The 25445-nt window shown below is 37.1% G+C and overlaps 1 protein-coding gene across 1 annotated transcript in view; it reads right to left on the bottom strand.

Annotated features, from left to right (window-relative positions):
• The window catches only part of SCAI (suppressor of cancer cell invasion), a 157201-nt gene that overhangs the window by 61730 nt on the left and 70026 nt on the right, over positions 1-25445 (bottom strand). The window contains exons 4-6 of the mRNA XM_081281926.1: positions 3923-4018; positions 3069-3155; positions 1852-1950 (exon numbers count right to left, since the gene is read on the bottom strand). Of these exons, the coding sequence (XP_081138052.1) occupies positions 1852-1950; positions 3069-3155; positions 3923-4018 (282 nt within the window). The remainder of the gene's footprint in view (positions 1-1851; positions 1951-3068; positions 3156-3922; positions 4019-25445) is intronic.

The following is a 25445-nucleotide window of genomic DNA, read 5'->3' as shown; positions in this document are numbered from 1 at the left end:
TATTTTGAGAGAGAGAGAGAGAGAATTTTTTAAATATTTATTTTTTAGTTTTCGGCGGATCCAACATCTTTGTTTGTATGTGGTGCTGAGGCTCGAACCTGGGCCGCACGCATGCCAGGCGAGCGAACTACCGCTTGAGCCACATCCCGAGCCCTGTATTTTTAATTCTAATAAAATGTTACACAGCCCTTTTGCATATTTTAGAGGTACATTTTAAATTAAGAATTTAATTTAAGACAAGAATTAAGACAAATGGGACTGGGGATGTAGTTCAGTGGTACAGCACTTGCCTCACCTGCATGAGGTCTAAAGCACAATAGAAATAAAGACAATAGATTATGAATGCAAAAAAAATACAAAAACAAAAGTGTTGGATAAAATATACCTGTAGAACTGTAGTATGTAAATATGTAAAAAATATTTATAAAAAAATATGTAAATCACAGCATAAGAAAACCTGAAAGAAACGTAACTGATGGAATTTCAATACGGGATAAAATAAAGGGATGGCAAAAAGACACCAAGAGGCAAACTGAAATACTTATTTGAAACATCTAGTCTTTCTAGTGTTTAGAAGTGCACAAGGTATGTTAAAACTAGGGGTAGTATATAAAAGATTTTGTAGATATCTTGCTAAAATTCATAATGAAATACTGTCTTTTGGAGATGAAATGATCAAAACACTTCTCCAAGTAGTACATATTATATTTGTGCTGGTTTAGCGAGGAAAAAGGAAAAGAAAATGCAAAGGGCTTCATAACAATGTATTTTCTGTGCAGCAAGAAAAGAGAAAAGAAAAGAAAGAAAGAAAAGACACCAGGAGAAAATATAGAATTCAGCATCTACAAATCATACTGTATCAACCAAACTCCCCTAGACCAGTCCAAACAAGATATGCAAGGAAATAGAGGGGATTTATCAGACTGGGCTTTCCAAAAAACACTGCTGTTCAGCAGTGTTTAAGTTTAAAACAATAGTCAACCACAAAGCTGCTCTAAAAAAATATATCAAAACTGTGTTTTCTTCTATTGCTAAGAAGATATAGTCTTTTCACTACATAACCACCATGAGTCCTTTTGCTGGAAGTAGAGAGAACACACAGATATTCTGAATCTGAACTTTCCTCCTCCAAAAACTCTTGGAATATTAGCAACAGAGACCTTCCAGATCCTTGATTTCATCCACAATTCCATTCTTGCCTAAACACTGTGATCCACCTAGGTCCAAATATGTCTACAACCCCAATAGAAGATAAAACTTTTGAAAGGGAACTAGCACACCTTCCTTTTTATTTCACCCAAGTACTTGCCACAGTGCAGATACAAAATTCTGCTCAATAGATTTCTACAAAACGGTGAATTCCATATGATTTTCTTTTTTAAATAGTGAAGCTATACAACTGTAAAATCAGTATTGGGTTTACAAAAGAAAATTCAAATGGCATCAGAACTCTTTTCTCTGGTCTTAGATAACAGTTGTCAACAGCCTTGTGAAAACATCTACACAGGCTAAAAAGAACAAAGACTATTAGCGAAGCCTTACTTTGGAGTCAACTCTTTTTTAAGAAATCACTGTGACTTTTATCTCCTATAAAGGAATAACCCCAACCCTCCTTTGTGCTATGTCCCGGCTCTGGAATTGTGACATACATTATAATACCTATATTATTGCTTTTAGGTGATATATACCCCTGCATGCTTTAGAAGGCCTGCTACATAGCAGACAGTCAATAAAGCCTACTAAATGAATAAAAGTTATAAACAAATGTGTGCTTTTCTGTACAATTTCCACACGGACTACAGACTTTGATTGTCTTATCCTCATCTTTCTGAAACCAGAGTAGATACATACCTGTCCTCTTTATTGACTTGAGAATAATAAGATCTTTGTCTAATAGCAGAATAGAAGGAGAAAGCCTCATTCAGATAGCTGGTCTCAGATGTGCGTAAGCTGTGAGAAAAAGAATATTATATATGACTAAAACTGAAGCTCCACACCATGATAAAGACTTGTTCCATATTACTTATCTATCTACAGGGGATGGGAATGATTGTCCAAAATTTGAATCAGCAAGGCATAATCACACCGTCCTTAAAATGTATAATAATAATAATAATAATAATAATACTCCCCAACCCACTCCCAAGATTTTTGGATGCCAATCAAAGTACACTTCTTTCTCCCCCTGTGAAAAGACCCTCCAAACAACATTCTATCTGGTTATATCTGCTCCTAGAACCAGATCTTCCATGACGTTCCCCAAATTCATAGTTGCTTGAACACTGACCCACTTTAATTTTCTTCCTCACAAACTTCATTAAAGGACTAACTCACATTAATCTTCACTGGATGTTACTGAGTTGTGTTCTGTGCTTAGTATTTCTAGTTTTACAAGGCCCTTTTAAGAGCATATTCTATCCAAGAGAGTGATTTTGAGGGCAGGCATTTTGGGTGACACACCAAAATGTAGGAAAATGGACTTTGCTGTCTTTTCACTTATAAATGGTCCAAGTTATTTTTATTGTAAAATGATATCACTTCATGATAATGAGATTTAGATTCCTAAAAGGAATCTTCTTTCTTTGGCTTCACTGCACAGATATTATTCCTCTGTGAATATAATCCAAAGTATTTTCATTTACCTCATGTAACCTTTCAAATACATCCGATAAGTATGCATTTTTAAAAGCATCCTTCACAAAAATAATCACTCATTCATCATATATGTGTTATGCTTCTTCACAGTATCACGACTTGGAAGAAGCCATAAGAACAATAAATTCATTCAGTACTAATCAAAACTCGAGAACAAAATAGAACTTAAAAAAAAAAGTCAAGGTCACTCTCCTTTAAGTCTGACCAAATGAAATGTTACAACAAGAGTCCTTGAAGTAAGTACTACAATTTGTATTATGGAAGGCCATTTCATGATACTGTGTTGACTGATCTGTTCTGAACCAGATTCCATTCATAACTCAGTGTCTAGCAAGTGAGTAACTATGCAGACTCCTGCATACTGTCTCCTCAGCAGGGCAACACTTGATTCTGTCCGTTAGCAAGTCACTTACTAATAATGGTAGTATAGCTGCCCGATCTTGGAAGCAATTTCCCCTATTTGCCACCGCTTCAAGCCATACCGATTATCCAACACTTGTCTGTTTTATATGAGACAAGAAATAGAAATAACAGATTATAAATTTTAAATAACCAATTCAGTAAATTCAATGGGATAAAAATACCAATCAGCAAAGCTCATGAATTTCTCATGAGATTTCAACATAATCATTCAACTAAAAAAAGAATTTGTTAAATATCTATTTAAAGTAAATTGAGATATAAAAAGAAACTGCTCTGAGCTATGCCCATGAAAACTGGAAGCAACATCCCCTCCCCACATAGCTCTGGCCATTAGACTTTAGGATGAAACCATGGACCATCCCACCCAAGTTAGAGTTAATCTAACATTCCAGATACAACATCGTGGTTAACAATCAGATAAGAACACCACATTTTAGCTTGGGATGGTGGCACTTGCCTATAATCTTAGGGAGTGGGGAAGCTGAGGCAGGAAGATCACAAGATTTAGACTAGACCTGGCAATTTAGCAAGACCCTCAGGAACTTAGTGAGACCCTGTCTCCAAATTTAAAAGAATAAAATGAATAAAGCTGGGGACGTAGCTCAGTGACAAAGTATCCTTGGGTTAGATTCCCAGTACAAATACAACAACAACAAAACCCAAACCACTACATTTTAAAATCTTAAATAAACAGGGAAAAACTCCCTTTGCTTTGAATCATGAAAGTGAAATAAACTGTTTAAAAAGTACCAAGATAAAAAACACTAGTTAGATAGTTAAAGGTCAAAACTGCAACAACGATAAAACAGGCCTACCCTCTCCCTTAACTATACAATTCCTTTACCGATGCTGCTGCTGGAACTTCCAGAGTTTGGTGTAAACATCAAAAGTTCTTCCAAAATAGGACTGCCACTGCTTCTGACCATATTGTGGCAAATCTCTGTAATAACAAAAAAGCATATATTAACTTTAAGTCTCTTCAGCTTTTTGGAAATTCTCTCCTGTGATGGTACAAACTAGATAGATTTAAAGTACTTTCATTTAGTTTTTTTTTTTTTAATTATAATTTTTGGAGCAGAAACTAGTTCTATGACAAAAGTCCAAGTCACTTTCTTTTCTAGTCACTCCATTACCTCTCACAGCTCGTGCCCAGTGTCCTTCGCAGGTACCTCTCCCAGGAGGATCCAGCACTCTTCTTCTTCCCTCTCCCTTGGTGATCTTATTTATGCTCATGTACACACTGATAACTCCCAAATGCTCATCTTCAGCTAAGACTTCAGCAGTTTGAAAATGGAGCCTTAGAAGTGTTTTAGAAGTAGGTGTGTAGATAAATGGTTATAGTTCTCAACTCCACCATCCTCTTCTCATAAGAGAAATAGAATCCCTGTCCTTGGGGCTGGAGTTGTAGCTCAGAGGTAGAGCACTTGCCTAGCATGTGTGTGGCCCTGGGTTCAATCCTCGGCACCACATAAAACTAAATAAGCAAAATACAGGTATTGTGTCCATTTACAACTAAAAATATATATTTTTTAAAAATCCCTGTCCTTGGGCTTGGTAGCTTACAGTACATGTCCTTGAGAGACAAACGTTCTCTAAACATGAACTGAGCTTGGCCATATTAACCTGCTTTGGTCAGTGAAATACAAATGCAAATTATCTACTTCACATCTGAGGAAAAGATGAAGAGGAGTTTAAGATTCAACATTTTTACTCTACCCTTGACCTAAGATCGATTGCTCTTCAGTTTGAAACACAGAATGACACTTAATAGAGCCTCAGAACCACTGGCATCGTGTAGCTAACATGGAAGCTAGAAATAAATCTCTATTGAAATAAAGCATAAAATTTGGAGGTTGTTATAGCAACCTCAGTTAGGGAAAGCTACTACAGAAACTGGTAGCAGGAGCAGGTTATTGCCATAACTCATAACACATGTGACACTGGCATTGGATGAAGAAACTGCTACCAAAGACTGAAAAACAAGAACATATATAACACAGTGGTAAAATTACATTTGCCTGCAGTTAACTCAAAGGCAGGTAATGAGACTGAGGAACTTGTGGATTTATACAAAGAAGTCAGGAAAATGTATGCAACTAGCCCTGGGTGCTATTAGTTGCACTTAACAAAATATAAGGAAAACAAATTCAGCAAAGAACTGGCCGTGAGAAGTTGAAAAGGAAAAGGAAATCCACACACTCAAGAATTTTCAGGACTGAAACATACAATTACTAATGTTCAACTATAAGACACAATTGAGATGCCAGGTATAAATGCCCCTTAAGACTCAGCCTCATCCTCAGGGCAAAAGCCCTTCAGTTAAAGACTCTAACTGCAGGTGGCCCCCCACATTCACATATTGGGACAGGACAGATCAAAGAAAAGACTCCAAGGATTTGGCAGACTTGTAGAAGCCTGATAAGCTCAAGTACCTGTGATAAGGTCTAGAAGACAGAAAGAGATGTCTCAGAAACCATGGGCATAGCTATTGGTACATGGAACTAACTTGAATGAACCAGTCAACTGCATTTCATGAGAGCTGTGCAGCTGAAAGTTACCTGCTCTACAAAGGGGCCATACCTATTCACTGATTGTAGCATAATATATTTCTCATCCTACTCTGAGTTTTCATCTCATTTTTATTGAAAAATGTTAACGAGTATTTAACAAACATATCCATCATTATTTTAGTGGTTAATTCTTTTTCTTTTCTCTCCCTCCTCCCAGTACTAGAGATTGAACCCAGTCCTCAGGCGTGCTAAGCAAATGATCTACCACTGAGCCAATTTCTCAGCCCTTTTAAATTTTTTTTTTAAATTTTGATACAGGTTCTCTTAAATTTGCCAAGGCTGGCCTCAAACTTGCAATCTTCCTGCCTCAGCCTCTCAAGTAGTTGGGAATATAGCCCTTTTCTGTCTTTTTAAATAAATCCATCCACACAATAGCATTGTCTTCTAAAAGACTTAAAGGTTTGATTTTCAAATTTAACACTCATAAAGACCAAACTGGGTTTCAGGCATGTTTAATGAATTATGTTTAAATGACTTTTCAAAACACGTCCTTTTTGACCGACATGGTAGAACTGCAAGTGATGCCATAATTTTCCCTATGCTTATATATCAGATCTTTGTTTTATTCCACTAGTCTTTCTATTTTTTCCTCATCATTTTGTTAGTTAGATTTATAATAAGTTAGCTTTATAATAAGTGTAGTATGTTTCTCTTTTTTTTAGGAGTACTTTGGCTATTCTTGGTTCCTTATATTTGCATATGAATGCAAATTTTAATATCAGCTTATCAAATTCTACAAAAAACCTTAATGAGTTCTAATGGGAACTGCACAGATCTAGAGGTCAATTTAAAGAACTGACATTTTTCATAATTTTGAGGATCAACAGTAATTCATTCCATTTATGTTGAAAATATTGTTATTTTTCAAATTTGAAATTTTTTTCCATAAAGATCTTATATTTCTTGGTTCACATTATTGAAAGGTATTATATTTTTGTGAGACGTACCACTGAATTGTACACATGGAACTATATGGTATTTGAATAATACCTCAGCAAAGCTGTCCTTTAAAAAAAGAAATTTAAAAAAAGCAAAGCATGATCTCTGTTTTCTCTCCAGAATCTATATATAAAAAAATAAAAAGAGATAGGCAATCAACAGATGAGAGATTTCAACAAATTTCTGGAAAAACAACATGTGATGAAGAAATAACATTGTTATATGAAGAAATGTCAATATTATTACTTCCTGTCACTCAAAATCCTGGCGGGAAATAAAGACCACCCAAATGAGTCACTGAGAAGAGTTTAACAGAGGGAGAAGGGAAACCACAAGAATGCTGATGTGCCCTCAGGCCACTTTGCAGCTAGGCAGCATCTAAGCAGTGAGCACAGAAAGCATCCACGCTGGCTCCCCTGGCCCTCCATGTCCTGCAGGTGCAAACCAGCCTGTTGATTCAGCCGTGAAGGTCAATCTCTCAAGTTAATCAATGAGGCAAAAGGATAAAAGGTTGGTCTGGAGGGACAATCTGAAAACGTCCAGCCTGAGCAGAAAAGCTGGCACCTAAGAAAAACTGAGGAGGGAAGAGGAGCGAAAAAGAAGTTACAAAACATCAAAAGGAATTAAAATGTTTCAAACAAGGATCCAACTGAAGGTCTACAGAAGAACCATTTGCTGCTGGGCCCACATACAGTGTAATCCCTGCAATTTAGAGGGGAGGCAGGAGGATTCAGGGCTGCCTAGGTAATTTATCAAGACCCTATCTCAAAATAAAAAAAAAAAATAAAAAAAGAAAGGGTAGGGTGTAGCTCAGTGAGAGAACATACCTGGGCTGAATTCCCAATATTACCTGTTGTGTCCTCCCCCCCATCCCCACCTGAAATGCCAATTACCTCTGCAGTTATCATCCTAGGCACAGGGAAAGAAAGAGAGAGGGACGGGAGAGGATCAGAGGGCAGGAGGGGAGAGGTTTCTCATTAGAGAAACTAGATAAACTTCTCTTCTGGCATTGACTGATTAGGGTGGGAGTGGGCCCAAATAAGGTCAGCCGTTTAGCATAAGGCACATCTCTCCATGGAAAACAGGGCTTACATAAACAGTGACCTTGGTCAGACTTTCTATCATGTCATTCTTCAATAAGAATTGGTTAGATGTTGAAGGAAAGTTTGTAACATGACAAAACATAATTCAGAGAACAGGATAAAAAGCAAAACAATTCAAATTATTATTCTCAGAATTTATACATTCATAAAAATAAGAGCAAGACTCAATGAGTGGAGAACTCAGAAAAAAGAAGTTGAAAATTTTAAAAATTATTGCTGAAATAATACTTCATTGGAAGCGGGAAATCTACTAAAAAGCTAAAGGGAAAACAATGAGATGGAAAAATAGAAAAGAGACAATCAATAATAGAGTGCCACCCAAACAAATTATAGAGGAAAAAACTAAAGGAAGAAATATCTACAAATTGAGGATACACCAAGTAGCAAACTAGATAAATGAAAAATGACCCATCTTCATGAAATTCAGAACAGGAAGAACAAATTATAGGATATAAGAATCAGACTAGCACCAGGCTTTTCATCAGAAATGCTGTATTAAAATAATACCCCCCTCCAAAAAAAAGGGAAAACTGCTTTCAAAGCTTATTAATCAGGTAGAAGGAATAATAATGAAATTTCCAGGCACGGAAGGGCTTAGAAGAGCAACTCCCAACACCCATTCCTGAGAAGTAACCTGAGCAAGCCGGGCTCGGTGGTGCATAGCTGTAATCACAGCAACTCAGGAGGCTGAGACAGTTGGACCACAAGTTCAAGGCTAGCCTCAGCAATTAGCAAAAACCTATCTCAAAATTAAAAAAAACAACAACAACAACAACAACAAAAAAAAACATTAAAAAGGACTGGGAATGCAGCACAGTGGTAAAGTGCCCCTGTATTCAACCCCTAGTACCAAAAAATTAAAGAGAGGGAAGTAGCCTGAAGAAATGCTCCACCAAAATAAAAAAACTGGTAAGGTGAGCACAGAATCTAGAAAGAGTAAATCCAACCCACAAGAACAGTGTTGACAAAGCTGATCAATCCTAGGACACTGTTCTAGCAATTTGTATGTACTACATAATTTAATCCAAAAACTATAGAAGAAAGGCAAAAATGACTATAAAATGGCACAATTTTAAGTAACAAATAGTGTTAAAATGAGTGATTGCATTTAAATTTGAACCTACGAATGAATGTCTTTGAGTTATACGTTGGAGTTACAGAAAAGGAAAAGTAATCATTGTTCAATTCCTCGCCCTGCAATATAAAATATTTAGTCATATGTCAAAATGCTGTTTATTATTCATTTTCAACTATTAGAATCCGCATAAAGAAAAACACACAAAATATTTAACTCATAAAACTCTAAGTACATGTTCCAGAAAATGAAATTGTAAAGTTATAACTGACAAAAAATTAAGGACAGAAGAAGAGGAGAAAAAATGAAGAAAGTAGTAGGAGTGATAATTTCCTCATCTAATTAAATGAGGAGCAAAGAAATGCCACAGAGATAATGTGAGAGTTGAGAGACTGGCCTGGCTGCTGTCTGTGTGACTTGAGTAAGCAGACTCTCTGCTACATCTATAAAATAGGAATACAAACTGAGCATGCCTTATTTGAAATGCTTGAGGCTAGAAGTGCTTCCAACTTTGAATTTCGGAATATTCCTACATATTTAATGAGACATGTTGGAGACAGGACCCTAGTCCAAATATCAAAGCCGTTCATGTTTCATATACCTTACATACCTAGCCTAAAGGTAATTTGATATAATTTTTTAAAAAAATTTAATAGCTTTATTTATTTATTTTTTTGTAATGTGGTGCTGAGGATCCAACCCAGTGCCTCACACATGCAAGGCGAGCATGCTACCAGAGAGCCACGACCCCAGCCATAATATGGTCTTTTATTTTTCTGAGATAGAGACTGACTAGGCTGCCCCAGCTGATCTTGAACTCCAGGGCTCAAGCAATCCTCCCACTGGACTTGGCCAGTGGGCTGCTAGTTTTTATTAGATACTACTACTGCTGTTATTTCTATGGGAAGCTGTAAGCAGGAGAAAGGGTAACTTTTGGGGCAAATGAGATCTTCATTTATCATAACAGAGTGTCAACAGAAAACAGACAAACTGGTAAATGAAGAAATAGTGATATAAGCGTATTAACCTGAGAAATGGAGATAAACACCAGGAAAAGTGAAATCAGAAGCACTCAGAAGTGTTTGCCTCTGAAAACCAGGAAAAGGTGAGAAGGAGCTCAGAGCACTACTATTTGTTAGCATGAGCTCTTTATATTATTTCGCTCTATTTCCTGCAGTGCTGGGGATTGCACCCAGGGTCTCCTGCATGCTAAGCACACACTCTACCACTGAGCTACATCCAGCTCTCACCTTTCTGAAAACATATGCTTTTTTATTTTTTTACCTTTATTTTGTTTTTTATTTTTATGTGGTGCTGAGGATTGAACCCAGGGCGTCGCATGTGGTAGGCGAGTGCTCTATGGCTGAGCTACAACCCCAGCCCCAACATATGCTTTTTTAAAACAAAATTTTTTTAGTTGTAGATAGACACAATATCTTTATTTTATTTATTCACTTTTATGCAGTACTGAGGATCAAACCCAGTGCCTCATACATGTGAGGCAAGTGCTCTACCACTGAGCTATAACCACAGCCCAACACATGCTTTTTTAATCATGAAATTATCTTTTCATCCATTTTAGAACTTTATAGACATTGTATATAATTCAAAAGGCACAAAACATCCAATATGTATTGGATGATGAAGTTTTCTCTACTTCTGCTCCTAATAACCCTGTTTTCCACTCTAGAAGTTCTCATTTATTTATTTATGAATATATATAATTGTGTGTATGTGTATATGCATGTTACTTTCAAAAAGAAGTTTTCAACAAATACATTTACACTAAGAAAAAAAGTTCAAGATGAAAAGAACAATCCATGACCTAGTCAATTAAATTTAATATATTAGTATATTTCTTGCCAAATTTTTTTAGTCATATGTGTTCTCTTGCTTTAAATAAATTGTTTCTAATTTTAGGTGTCCATAAATATTAGTAATCTTTGCTTAAAGCAAAGGACTTTTAATATATATATATATATATATATATATATATATATATATATATATATATATATTAGTTGTCAATGGACCTTCTTATTTTACTTATTTGTATGTGGTGCTGAGAATTGAACCCAGTGCCTCACACATGCTAGGCAAGTGCTCTACCACTGAGCCACAACTCAAGCAAACGGTTTTAAAGACAAACTTCTTGTACCTAATTTTGTGGTTATCAAAATAAAAACTGACAGGTCAAACGAAAGTGCTAGCTTTTCAGGCATCCTTGAGAAAGCCATTGAACAGAATTTGTGTAGCTAGTTCAACCTACTATGTTTTGCTAGAAAGTGTTTTAAATGATGAATTGGGTGCAGTGTATTTTGACAGTTGTACATGGGTAGTTCGCTAAGCCTATAATATCATCATATTCTAATTTATGAATTTCTGTTTAGTTTTTATTTCTTGACCAGTAGCTATCAGTCTCCAAATATTTTTCCCCAAACCAGCATTTTTTTTTAATATGTCCTCTTGATCTGCTTACCCAGATGTTTTTCAAATGCTGCAAAAATTTGGAGGGATTCATCTTGACATTTTCTATTCCAATTTTCCTGGTTTCTCCATTAAAAAAAAAAAAAAAAAAAAAATATATATATATATATATATATATATATATATATATAGACAATTCTTTAGCTGTATCTTACTCATTTTTTTTACTCCAATTTTACTTTTTCTCTTGGACATTTGTCAAAAACATACTAATTTAATGTCGTTCAGTAGTTATCAGTTCTACTCTTTGTCCTTGATGTGAATTTTAATCCTGATACAGTGTTTTTGGTTTTCTAAAAGTCTTTCTTGCCGTTTTAATTTTAATTTTTGTTTCTGATGGTACAAGAAATGGAACCCAAGTCTCAACAGTGCTAGGCATGTGCTCTACCACTGAGCCATGATCTATGGCATTTTATTGAAGAAGAAAAGTTTACAGAATTTGCTTAGTTTCTATTGTAGATAATTTTCAGAGGTATGAGCCTTAAGGAAGGTGTTTTCATTCCCATGTGGGTGTGGGTGGGAAGAGGTAAGGGGGAGTGACTCTGTTTTAGAATGAGCCCATTTGGAGATCTGATTCCTTTTCCTAGAAGAAAGTCTGAGCAGGTCAGGAGGTGCTGGCTAGCTCATCTTCCCATAGCATGTTTCTTGGGCAAGGGAAGAGGACAATCAAATCCACTCTCAGCTCTATACATGGACTGCAGCTCCTAGAACAATTAGTCCAGCAGGTTTGTATCAATTAGTGTCAGAGCAGCTGGATAATGGTGAGAGCTCACAGTTCAGCTCTCTGACACTCTAAACCATGAATACATAGAAACCTACCAACTGCCAGAATATTCTTTGTCTTTCCCAAAGAACTATGCCTTATTCATGGGTTTTATAGCTCTCAGCATATACAATGTCAACCATGCTAATATTTCTTTATTAATTTTTAATCTATATCTCAAATACACAATTTATAGAAGAGCTGGTAATGATTTTGTGATTGAAGACATTATCAGTTAACTTTTTTTTTTCCTTTTTTAAATGAGATAGGGTCTCACTATGTTGTCAAGGCTTGCCTTGAACATCTGGGCTCAAGTTATCTTCTTGTCTTAGCCTTTTGAGTGGCTGGGACTACAGGAGTGTGCTACCATGCTCAACTTCAGCTACTTTTTGCTGCATAATAAACCACTTCAAAACTCAGCAGCTTAAACTGGGTATGGTGCACATGCCTGTAATCCCAGCAATTCCAGAGGGTGAGGCAGGAGGATGGCAGGTTCGAGACCAGCTTCGGCGATTTAGCAAGACTCTGTCTCAAAATAAAAATTTTACAAAGGGTTGAGGAAGTAGCTCAAAGGTAGAGAACACCTGGGTTCAATCCCTAGGTTGAACAACCAGAACAAATAAAAACAGCAGCTTAACACAAAACCACTGATTAGCTAGTGATTTTATGATTGGCAGTCTGAGTTAGGTTTAGGTGGCCAGTTCTACTGCTCTCAACCAGACTTCACTCATAACTCAGACAGCTAGTGGTCAAGGGCCTCCCTCAAAACTAGCATTGCCTGCTTGGTCAATCACATGTTCCTCATCATCCAGCAGGCTAGCTTGGTTTGGTAAAATAATATGGGGGTTGGCTGCAAGTGTCCCAAAAGAGGGCAAGCTCTAAGTCCTTGTTTCATATTTGCTACTATCCTATCAGCCAAAGCAAATCTCGTAACAAGATCAGAGACAGTATGAGAGGAGACTATTCATAGCTATGTATCTAGGGAAGGGGACTGTTTTTTTTTTTTTCTTGAACAAACATTATCAGAGATTTTATGCTTCTTTTTTATTTTTTATTTTTTTAAATACGACAGGGGAATACATTACAATTCTTATTACACATATAGATTTGTATAAAGTATGTTCACACCAATTTGTGTCTTTATACATGTACTTGGGGTTTTTTTTGCATTACAGTTCTTATTACACATATATACCACAATTTTTCATATCTGTTTGTATATAAAGTAGGTTGACACCCAATTCGTGTCTTCATACATGTACTTTGGATAATGATGTCCATCACATTCCACCATCCTTGCTAATCCCCTGCCTCCTTCCTTTCCCTCCCTCCTCTCTTCCCTATCTAGAATTCATCTATTTGTTCCATGTTCCCTCTCCTTACCCCACTATGAGTCAGCTTCCTTATATCGGAGAAAACACTCGGCATTTGTTTTTTTGGGGATTGGCTAACTTCACTTAGCGTCATCTTCTCCAAAGCCATCCATTTACCTGCAAATGCCATGATTTTATTCTCTTTTATTGCTGAGTAAAATTCCATTGTATATATATGGCACATTTTTTTATCCATTCATCCACTGAAGGGCATCTAGGTTGGCTCCACAGTTTAGCTATTCTGAATTGTGCTGCTATAAACACTGATGTGGCTGTGTTCCTGTAACATGCTGTTTTTAAGTCCTTTGGGTATAGTCCGAGGAAAGGGACAGCTGGGTCAAATGGTGGTTCCATTCCCAGATTTCCAAGGAATCTCCATTCTGCTTTCCATACTGGCTGCAATCTTTTTTTTTTTTTTAATTGTGGTGATTCATAATTATTTTCTATATTGATGAAAAATTATCCATTTTCAGTAGTCACAAAATAAACAGAATCATGACTCAAATTTGTAACTTACATAAGTGATTTTATGAACTTCTAAAACTCTAATCACATTTTTGACAGTTATGAATCATTTCCCCCTTCTAGAAAGATGAAGATGGCTCTCACCTTCTGCCTACCTGTGGCCATCTCTGGGCTTAGTTCCAACATGTTTCCGTGTGTAGTTAGTTATGCACCTGAAAGTGTTCACAGTGAGACTGCACCACCGCTGCAGCCTGCCAGGCCGAGCCACGGGGGCTGGAGTACTGTCCTGGTAGGAAGGCAGTCAGGCAGACAACTTTCTTTTTTATTTTATTGTGTTTTTGTACTGGGGACATTGCTACCATTAAGAATAATTTTTCTGTGCATGTTAAGTGTATGTATGTACTTATATATACACACTGTATGTCACAGTGTCTGGCAAATATCTACCTCTCTGCACCAAAAATTAAGACAATGGATAAGAAAGCAAAAGTCTTCCTGTGTAAAAATTTTCACACATACCAAGAATTGGCTAACAATTGCATTTTTAATTCACTTCTATTATCCTTGTAATAAGTAAAAATCCATTTCAGATTACAGAAATAGGTTAACTAAAGCCATTGGCTTCCCCATTTATTTCAAGTTTTCATGTCCATGTGGCTCTCTGGTGAGAGGCTGTTTGGGAGGACCCAATCAGATGTTTCCACATGGAAGCTGCTGCTGGGCTCTTTAGACTCCATGCAGCTGCTGTTAGGAAGCTGTAGTGTTACATAAAAGCATCTGTCAGCAACATCAACTGTTTGACAACTGACAATTATTGGGTACCTCTTTAAAAGTATAAAGTGTTTTGGCAAATTTTCAAGAAAGAATTTGCCTTCAAGTTCCTTTGAGTTTCTTAAACTGACAACTGTAATAAACTCAGGAGTATATCCTGTCGAGGAGGACACAGAACCACAACCAATATTTTATTTCATGCCTGTATATTTCAGATGTGTAGCAGAAAGTAGAAGAGGAGAAGAGACTTTTGTGTGAGGGCTAAATTCAGAGTGTGACTTAAAACCTCAAGCAAGGTTCTTACAGTAAATGTATTTTCTGATCTGTAGCTATGATCAATGTTGCCTAAATTTTCTGTTTTCCACAAAAGAATTCAGAACATCTACCCTTCCAGTCTAAAGAATCAGCTGTATAGACAGCAGTTTTGTTCACCCTTTCTCTAATGAGACATACAGAGGCTAAATCACAAATTGCCATAATATGATTAGAGTTTAAAATTAACTCAGGTACATTATAAAGAGTTTTAGACAAAATTTTCTACTATTCAGAGCTTGACTCTGGTTTTAAACTCTGAGTATATCATTTGGTCATTATGACTGTCAGTAGAGATAGGAAATTAATGGTCCGTGGAACTAAATTAAATGGGGCTCTGAATTACCCCATAAGCTAAATGACCTTATAGTTCACATTTGCAAAGGCACCTATGTTATAAATTGGCTGCACATATTCTTTTTCAAAGGTTTTAGAGGAAAGTGAAAGTATGGCAGTAATCTCGCTCTGTAAATCCTCAGAGCTATCAATAGGAGTCAGGAGACTAGGGCAGGAAGAAATGATCAAACCTGATTCTCAGGGATGTTTCAAATGTAGAGTTGAGGTGTTAAAACGCAGAAAGTTTCTTTCAAGTTTCTATAAATCCATTATCTTTACTGAATCACTGGTGCCTCCTGCACGTAAACTCCAAGTCATGTAGACCCCTCCATCCTCCTTCCACCCGTCCTCTCTGTGCTATGACCCTGTTCAACACTTCCTCACCCTCTGGCCACTCTGACTTCTTTCTCTTCTTACTATCTATTCCATTGGCTTCTTTTTGCTTAGTCTAGTCCTTAAAATGCTTGGCTTTCCCAAGGTATGTGTGTATTTACAGGTACATATACAAATATACACAAGTATACATATATACACATCCATACATTAAATTACTTAGGAATTGTGGTCAGTAAGTTTTAAAGCTATGAGTCAATTCAAATCTCCCCTCACAATTCAATACTCTCTCTTTCCTATTCTTCCAAGTACTGGGGATTGAACCCAGTGCCTCACACACTATAGGCAAGTGCTCTGTCACTGAGCTACACCCTCATTCATTCATTCATTCATTCATTCATTCATTCATTTATTTTGAGACAGGGTCTCACTTTGTTGCCCAGGTTGGTCTCAAACTTGTGATCCTCCTGCTTCAGCCTCCCAAGTAGGTGGGGTTTAGGTATCACCACCTCCAGCTGTTCTCTCTTTTCTACCAGATGAAACAACCAACTAGAGTTTCTGTATTAGTGGTTCTTTTCTGGGACATAGTTCTGCTCCCCAGGTTTCAGGATGCTGCTGACCTTCAACAAGCTACAGTCAAAGGCCAAGCAATAAGCTAACTTCTCAAAATCAAGGAGCACAGTGCCCACTCCTACAGTGCTAAACTCCAAGGAGTTGTTTACAGGGCGCACTACACAACAGGAACATCTTTGTTCCAATCTGTGCTTATATTTGAGACTGACAAAGCCCAAGTGAGCATTTCCTTGTTTAGCATCTCCATTTTTTTTTTTTTTTTTTTACCTCCTTGCTAAGCTTAGCTTTAAAAATTAGGTATAGAGGGCTGGGGTTGTGGCTCAGTAGTAGAGCACTCGCCTTGCATGTGCAAGGTCCTGGGTTGGTTCCTCTACACAACATATAAATAAATAAATAAAATAAAGTTATTGTGTAAGATTACAAAAAAATAAATAAACATTTTTAAAAATCAGGTATACGAGTGGATTTGTAAGCTTAAAAATGCCAAGGGGATCACAGACCCAGGCTAAAAAGGTTGAATGTTTCTTGCAGGGCGGAATATCTTAACAATGCCACCATAACAATTTCTGTGTTCATTTAAGAGCAAGAAAAGTTGTTGTTGTTGTTATTATTGGTACTGGAGATTAAATCCAGGGCACTTAACTACTGAGCTATATCCCCAGCCCTTTTTTATATTTTATTTAGAGACAGGGTCTCACTGGGATGCTAAGAACCTCAGTAAATTGCTGAGGCTGACTTTGAACTTGTGATTCTCCTGCCTCAGCCTCCCAAGCTGCTGGGATTACAGGTATGTGCCACTACACCCAGGAAGCAAAGCTTTTTTCAAATGAGATGAAAGGCCCACAAATGTTGGATTCATTTAAAGGCAGGCACCCTATTTATCTTTGCATCCTGTCCTATGCCTAGCCCAGAATCTAGAATTGTACTGGCACATGAACGGCACTTAGTGCACTGTTCATTCCTAATGATGGCTTATGAAGATGAATAGCTTTGTATAACTGCTCCCAATCTGAATTTAGATATGCCAAGAAAAATGGGGCTATGGAGTGGCATCTCCTCCTCCTGTGAACCAGTTTCAAGGAAGGCATTACATTTAAACACACAGCTACTAATAGCTGTATTTTCAAATGGTATCTTTCTCATAGAACAACAGATTGAGAATCCCTCCAGGTCCTCGGTACTAGGGATTGAACTCAGGGCTTCACACATGCTAGGCAAGTGCTCTTCACTGAATTATATCTCCAGCTCTTTAGTCTTTATTTTGAGACTGGTTCTCATTAAATTTCCAGGACTGACCTCAAACTTGGAATCCTCCTGTCTCAGCCTCAAGCAGCTGGGAATATAGGCGTGTGCCACCATTCCTGGCTAAGTTGCTACTTGTAAATTCCATGCTCCTTCTTGGGGTTTTAGGGCTCACTTGTCCTGGCAAATTTTCATCACACTTCTGTATGTGTGGTGAGACTGAAAGGAGCATCAGGGATGGGGATTCCTCTGAGAATCAAGAAAAGTGTGAGAAGTCAGGAAGCCATCAAGCATTTACTTGTGTTTGGGAGTCTTGCTCCTATTTTGCAGAAACACTAATATTTAAGGCAGCACTTCCAAAATTATAATGCCTCATATTAACATAGGGTATTACTTAATCTGTCAAAAGATTTGACTTTCTCGTCTGTAAAAATTAAGATAATAAACACTCATGAAATTGTTTAGAGGATATAATGAATTCTTCAGCATTCCTTACATATATTTTTTATTTTCTCTCTTAATATTCATCCTTGAGAACCTTAAACACTAACCACAGGGTTGGGGTTGTAGCTCAGTGGTAGAGTACATACCTCAAACATGGAAGGCACTGGGTTTGATCCTCAGCACCACATAAAAAATAAATAAAATAAAATAAAGGTATTGTGCCCATATGCAACATAAAAAATATTTTTTAAAAAAACTAACCACAAATACCAATCTCTGATCCAGCTTCCATCAGCAACATAAAAGAAAGCCTATCTTGTTTCTAAGTCAAATCTAACAATTGAGATCTTAGAGGAACCAACTTATAAGATCACATTATAGGGCTGGGGTTGTGGCTCAGTGGTAGAGCACTCACCTTGCACGTGCAGGCACTGGGTTCAATCCTCAGCACCACATAAAAATAAACAAATAAAATAAAGTTACTGTGTCCACCCATAACTTAAAAAAAATATTTTAAAAAAGGATCACATTATATTGGCCTTTGATAGCAAACAATATTAACAACAAAAAAATTAATTAGAATCTGTTTTATTGTTCAATATTTTAGTATAGTATTTAAAAAGCTAATTTTCTGAACTCTGGAGAAATGATGACAGAATAGTTCTGAATCAACTCGGATCTCTTCCCAAAGCTGACAGCACAACTAGATAACAGACAACATTCTCAGCAGAACTAAGTGTTATGGGCCAAACTGCTTATCCCCCAAATTCGCACACTGAGGTTCTGATCCCTGTACCTCAAAATATGACCACACTTGGAGACGGGTCTTTTAAGAGATTAAGTTAAAATGAGGCCTTCAGAGTAGGCTCTGATACAGTACAACTTGTATTCTCATAAGAAGAGATTAGAACTCACAGAGAAATGCCAGCGGCCCATGTACACATGATGACTGATGGTTCAGTGAGAGGCCTCAGAAGAAATCAAACCTGCCGACATCTAGCTCTTGGACTTCCAACCTCCAGAATTGTAAGAAAATAAATTTCTGTTGTTTAAGTGACCCAATCTGCGGTGCTTTGTGATGACAGCTCCAGCAAATGAACATAATAAGTGCTAAGGTATCTGTCAAATCCCCAAATCCAGGCAGGTGGGGACAAATTACCAACAGCCAAGAGAGACTGGCACACCGTCAAGCATCTACACACGAGGAAGCAGAGGATGCAAACAGAGACATGTGATGGACCAGGGAAGACAAGAACCCAAAATGGCCAACATGGACTCATCAGAAAGCAGCGTGGGCCACGCTGAGAGCAGAAGCTCACGCTGGGAGGAAGGACCCCTGAGCCGTGAGCTCTGCATGGCCACTAAGCATCAGAAATGTGGCTGAGTTGATCTAAAATGAATCTAAGTGAAAACAGGCACTTATTTCAAATACTTTGTATGAAAAGGAAAAGTAAAATGTCTCTAACAATTTTTCTATATTGATTATGTGTTGAAATAAAATATTTTGCCATTCTTTTCCAAATAAAATATTACTACTTTTTTTTTTAAAGAGAGAGAGAGAATTTTAACATTTATTTATTTATTTATTTTTAGTTTTCGGCGGACACAACATCTTTGTTTGTATGTGGTGCTGAGGATTGAACCTAGGCCACAGGAATGCCAGGCGAGCGCACTACCGTTTGAGCTACATCCCCAGCCCATTACTACATTTTTGGGGGGATTTGACAGATACCAGTTGTAGTTGTACACAAGACCTTTATTTTATTTATTAATTTTCATGTGATGCTGAGGATCGAACCCAGGGCCTTGCATGTGCTAGGTGAGCGCTCTACCGCTGGCCACAACCCCAGGCCCCTATATTACTAAATTTAACTTGTTTCTTTTAATCTTTTTGTGGTACTGGGGATTGAACCCAGATCCTCATGAATCCCAGCCAAGCACTCTACCACTGAGCCACATCCCTAGTCCATGTTTGTTTTACATTTTTTTTTAACATGGCTAGAAAATCTGACATTGCCTGCATGGCTTACATTAAATTCCCGTAGACCATGTACCTAATGCACTCTGACGGTTGTTCACCTCCAATGCAAGTCTAATTTTTTGAGTGGTAAGCCATATAAAATGAAAGCATACATCCCAAGCTTGTATAGATAGTTTAGCATATTGTCGCAGAAATAGCATTAGCAGAGTTGCAGAACTTGCCTCTGGGAGGATGTTAATTTTCTCAAGATGTAAGAGATGAAAGAGGGAGGAAAAAAGAATAAAGAAGAAAATGGCAGAGGAGGGGGAAAAGGGAACAACAGAACGAACTTCTAACTGCTCAGTTATCCTCTTATTTAGGAAAAGGGCATCCTAAAAATAGGCTTCTAAAGAAGTGGTATGATGATTTCTTCCTTAATTTAAATATTAGAAGCATACTTAATAAAAAATAATTTCTGTGATTATTTTTATCTAAGACCATTACACTTCACTTTACAATTCTAACTTGCAGGGAATATATATATATGAACAAAAACTTGGGAGTCCTTTGCTTTTGTAAAGCACAATAAGTTACAGATATCACTGGAAGACACATCTGCAGTTCTCAAACACAGGTCTCTGGATGCTCCCTTATGTAATCCCATCAAGTATTCTGTTCTGCTTTGACAGTCTTAATCACCATGGCAACCAGAACCCTGGAAACACTTGGGCCTTTGATCATTTTCTGACAGTATTCAAATCTTTTTCTAACATTTTTCTCACTTCATCACTACTATAACTACATGCAAACACTATTAAAAGCAAAACACCATTCATTTTAGACATTTCTTTCTCTCTGGACTATGTTTTCTTACACAGAATATGGAAAGAGGAGCTAATTTATTATGCACATATTATAAAAAGGTATTTTTGATCAAGAAAAATACTCCATTAAGATAGTCATAGCTGAGAAAATGAAAGGCTCTGACAACTCAGATGAACAGCTCATATAAGGTGGCAAGGCACATTTTCAAGGTATCTCAAACAAGACATTCTACAGAAAATACGAAGCTGTGTATGCAATAAAACACACTTTTTAGCTCAGTTCATATAGTTATAAACTGCAAGTGAGAGGGATCTGAGGTGGTTTCTGAGTCTGGCTGCATATTTTATCTCTATCTAAATGCAAGTCACCTAGGTATGCTCAGTTAAAAACAAACACTTATATGCACTTTCCTGCAAACATATTATACCCCAGTAATAACTTTAGCTGGTGATGTAGCTTAGTGGTAGAGTATTTGCATAAGGCCCTGAGTTCAAACCCCAGAACCACACCCCCCCCCAAAAAAAGGTTAATGCCTGCTTCATGAACTGAAGAAAAGAAAAATAACACAAAGGAAAGTAAGCAAAAAAACAAGCACTAGCAGTGAAAGACATGTCCAGGAAAGGGCCCAACATTATAAGCTGACATTATTCCACCAAGATTCCATTTCACCTCTTTTCCCCAGGCTGAGGACTGGTCCCAATAACCACCAACATGGTCCACATTCTCTATAAGCACTGAGATCCTATTTCCTATTCAGGCCAACACAGATAGAGAAAGAAGGAGACAACCAAAAAATCCTTCCTGTAATTATTCTAGAGGGAGTCTTGTCTATTGCAAAAGAAATGAATGCTTAAAAGTAGAGGTGTTTACTTCACATAACTCAAAGATCTTGGCGAGCCAACAGAGTGAATAGTTTTGAAAACACCAGAGATGCCTCCAACCAGCCACCAAATGGAAATCTAAGGAAGATTCACCAAACAGATAAAGACAGCTTCTTCCAAGCACTTTCCAACCAAATCCTAACACTGAACAAAGAACACTTACATTTATATAAACACAGAAAACAGGCACATTCACACACAGTGGACACTGGAGAAAACCAGCCTCTCAGGAGAAAGAGACCAAGCTGGTGGGCACTAAGGACAAATAGTCCTACTAAGTTTTTCTGGTATGTAGAAAACTAAATTAATACAGGATTTTGGTAAATCAAGATTATATAATATATATCATTTTTGCAATTTGCTTTTTTTCCCATTTAATCATGCCATGTGGGCAACTGTTCATTTATATTTCTGCCAAAATTCTGGAATAATTCCATATTAAAAGATAGTTGGACTCAGCAAGAGAAACAATAAGAGAGGTAAATAGGGAGCCTACATCCTGGGAACAAATTTTTACTCCTCACGCTTCAGATAGAGCCCTAATATCCCGAGTATACAAAGAACTCAAAAAATTAGACAATAAGATAACAAATAACCCAATCAACAAATGGGCCAAGGACCTGAACAGACACTTCTCAGAGGAGGATACACAATCAATCAACAAGTACATGAAAAAATGCTCACCATCTCTAGCAGTCAGAGAAATGCAAATCAAAACCACCCTAAGATACCATCTCACTCCAGTAAGATTGGCAGCCACTATGAAGTCAAACAACAAGTGCTGGCGAGGATGTGGAGAAAAGGGTACACTTGTACATTGCTGGTGGGACTGCAAATTGGTGCGGCCAATTTGGAAAGCAGTTTGAAGATTCCTGGGAAAGATGGGAATGGAACCACCATTTGACCCTGCTATTGCCCTTCTCCGACTATTCCCTGAAGACCTTAAAAGAGCATGCTACAGGGATACTGCCACATCGATGTTCATAGCAGCACAATTCACAATAGCTAGACTGTGGAACCAACCCAGATGCCCTTCAATAGATGAATGGATAAAAAAAATGTGGCATCTATACACAATGGAGTACTATGCAGCAATAAAAAATGACAAAATCATAGAATTTGCAGGGAAATGGATGGCACTAGAGCAGATTATGCTTAGTGAAGCTAGCCAATCCCTAAAAAACAAATACCAAATGTCTTCTTTGATATAATGAGAGCAACTATGAACAGAGCAGGGAGGAAGAGCAGGAAGAAAAGATTAACATTAAACAGAGACATGAGATGGGAGGGAAAGGGAGAAAAAGGGAAATTGCATGGAAATGAAGGGAGACCCTCATTGCTATACAAAATTACATATAAGAGGTTGTGAGGGGAATAGGAAAATAAACAAGGAGAGAAATGAATTACAGTAGATGGGGTAGAGAGAGAAGATGGGAGGGGAGGGGAGGGGGGATAGTAGGGGATAGGAAAGGTAGCAGAATACAACAATTACTAATAGGGCATTATGTAAAATTGTGGATGTGTAACCGACGTGATTCTGCAATCTGCATTTGGGGTAAAGTTGGGGGTTCATAACCCACTTCAATCTAATGTATGAAATATGATATGTCAAGAGCTTTGTAATGTTGTGAACAACCAATAAAAAAAAGATTAAAAAAAAACGTTAAAAAAAAGATAGTTGGAGACATTTAAATATGGTATAATATAAAACTATTTAAAAAGAAACTGTCTAGAATGAATCGGACATAACTTTCCTACAATCATATATGAATACATAACCAGTGTAATTCCACATCATGTACAACCACAAGAATGGGAAATTATACTCTATGTATGTATAATATGTCAAAATATACTCTATGGTCAGGTATATCTAAAGAGAAAAAAATTTAAAAAGTATTGTTTCCTTAAAAAAAAAAAAAAAAAGAACAACTGTCTGATGTTCTCTAAAAGTGAAAAGAATAAGGAAGAGTCAAAGAGCCAAGTTCTCAGTAAATGCAGGCCTATGGGGCCCAATGGGGAAGTCATGAGCCAATCCTGCTCAAAGCCCAAAGCGCTCAGGAAAAGATGTATATTTTACTCCCCACAGACCTATATTTTTGTAGAGATAATTAAGGCTCATTTATATTGAAGAAGGTCATTCATATAAAACACTGAAATTTAATCCCTGGTAGATTTTCTTACCTACTATTCCAGGTAAAAGAACACAATTTATCATTATCAGTATTGTCAAATTTTTATTTTATTTTATTTTTTATTTTTTATTTTTTTAGCTGTAGATGGACACAACACAATGCCTTTATTTTTATGGGTGCTGAGGATTGAACCCAGGTCTGGCCTGTGCTAGGCAAGTGCTCAACCGCTAAGCCACAATCCCAGCCCCTATTGTCAAATTTTAAACAAAACTTTGGGAAGATACTGCTCTGTGTCTGGGAGGCAAGCAATATATCAGAAAGGCACTGGTTTCCAGGTGGTTATTTGTGACATCTGCAAGTTACACATATATACTGATAGACTTTCTAACTTTTTAACCGAGAAATTAAATTTCAAATTTAATGGTTTTTATTGACTTGTTTCAGAGAACAATAATCAAAATAATTAATTCCTAACCAGATTAGTTTTAAGTGCTCAAGGATTAAATTGTAATCAGTATTCAATCACATTATTATACATTTCTCCACAATGAATAAGCAATCCTGAAGGTTAGCTTCTGTTATTTCTAGGTGTACATTTTATTCTACAATTACTTTAAAAATAAATAAAATCTGTCTTATAGTTAAAAATGGCACTTAAAGAAAAGATAAAAAAAAAAGAGCCCATTTGCGCTGTGAAAATATATTTACAAAACTACGAGAACATTTCAAAAAGGTGAAATATAAGTCAGTTTTAAATAACAGGTCGTTTTGGTATTGTTCATTGTGGTCATGTGGCCAAAAGATAAAGATGTGCCTGAAACTGATTTAGAAATTGTGGATTGCTATGTGCAAACGTGTATGTCATTGTTACTGCTGAACACCATGCACCAACAGGAGAGTACCTAGACTACACCCAGATGTAAGCATAAGAGCTATAACTACACCTAGGCATGGTAGCACATACTTTTAATCCCATTCATGTAGGAGGCTGATACAGGGGTGGCACCAGTTGGAGACCAGCCTCAGCAACTTAGTGAGGCCCTAAACAATTTAGCAAGACCCTGTCTTGAAACAAAAATTAAAAGGGCTGGGGATGTGGCTCAGTGGTTACATGCCCCTGGGTTCATCCCTAGTATCAAAAAATGAAAAACAAAAAGAAGAAAAAGAAGAGGAATACAAATAGCTAACAAGCACATGAAAAGACTACTTGCCATCTTAGCTATTCAGGAAAGGCAAATTAAAGCCACAAAGACACCACTATAACTCAGTAAGATGTGTTGATTAAACAATGAGTTGGTGGGGACCAAGAAACACTGCTCACTCTCATACATTGCTGGTGGTGTAGCCACTTTGGAAAACAGTTCAGCAGTTCCGCAAAAGGTAGGAGGTACCATAAGACCCAGCAATTCTACTCCCTGGGATATAGCAGAAAGAACTGAAAACCTGTATCCATGTGAAAACCTAGGCACAGATGTTCACAGCACTATTATTCATAATAGCCAACAAATATGAAACGACTCAAATGTCTACCAAAGAGACTGGAAAACAAAATGTGGTAGACACTTATCGTGGAATATCAAACAGTAATTAAAGGAATGAATTACCAATACACACTACAACATAGACAGACCTGAAAAACATTATTTAAAATGAAAGAAGCTAATAATAAAAGACCACATGTTATATAATTCCACTTACACGAAATGTCCAAAACAAGTAAATCCATATAGATAGATTGATTAGTGGTTGTCAGGGTTAAAGTTTGGGGGAATGGAGATCA

The sequence above is a fragment of the Spermophilus citellus genome, assembly GCF_964194105.1.
Source record: "Spermophilus citellus genome assembly, chromosome: 2".
In the NCBI taxonomy this organism is placed as follows: domain Eukaryota; kingdom Metazoa; phylum Chordata; class Mammalia; order Rodentia; family Sciuridae; genus Spermophilus; species Spermophilus citellus.
Note: the sequence above shows the minus strand (reverse complement) of the source record. Positions and strands in the feature narration are given on the sequence as shown.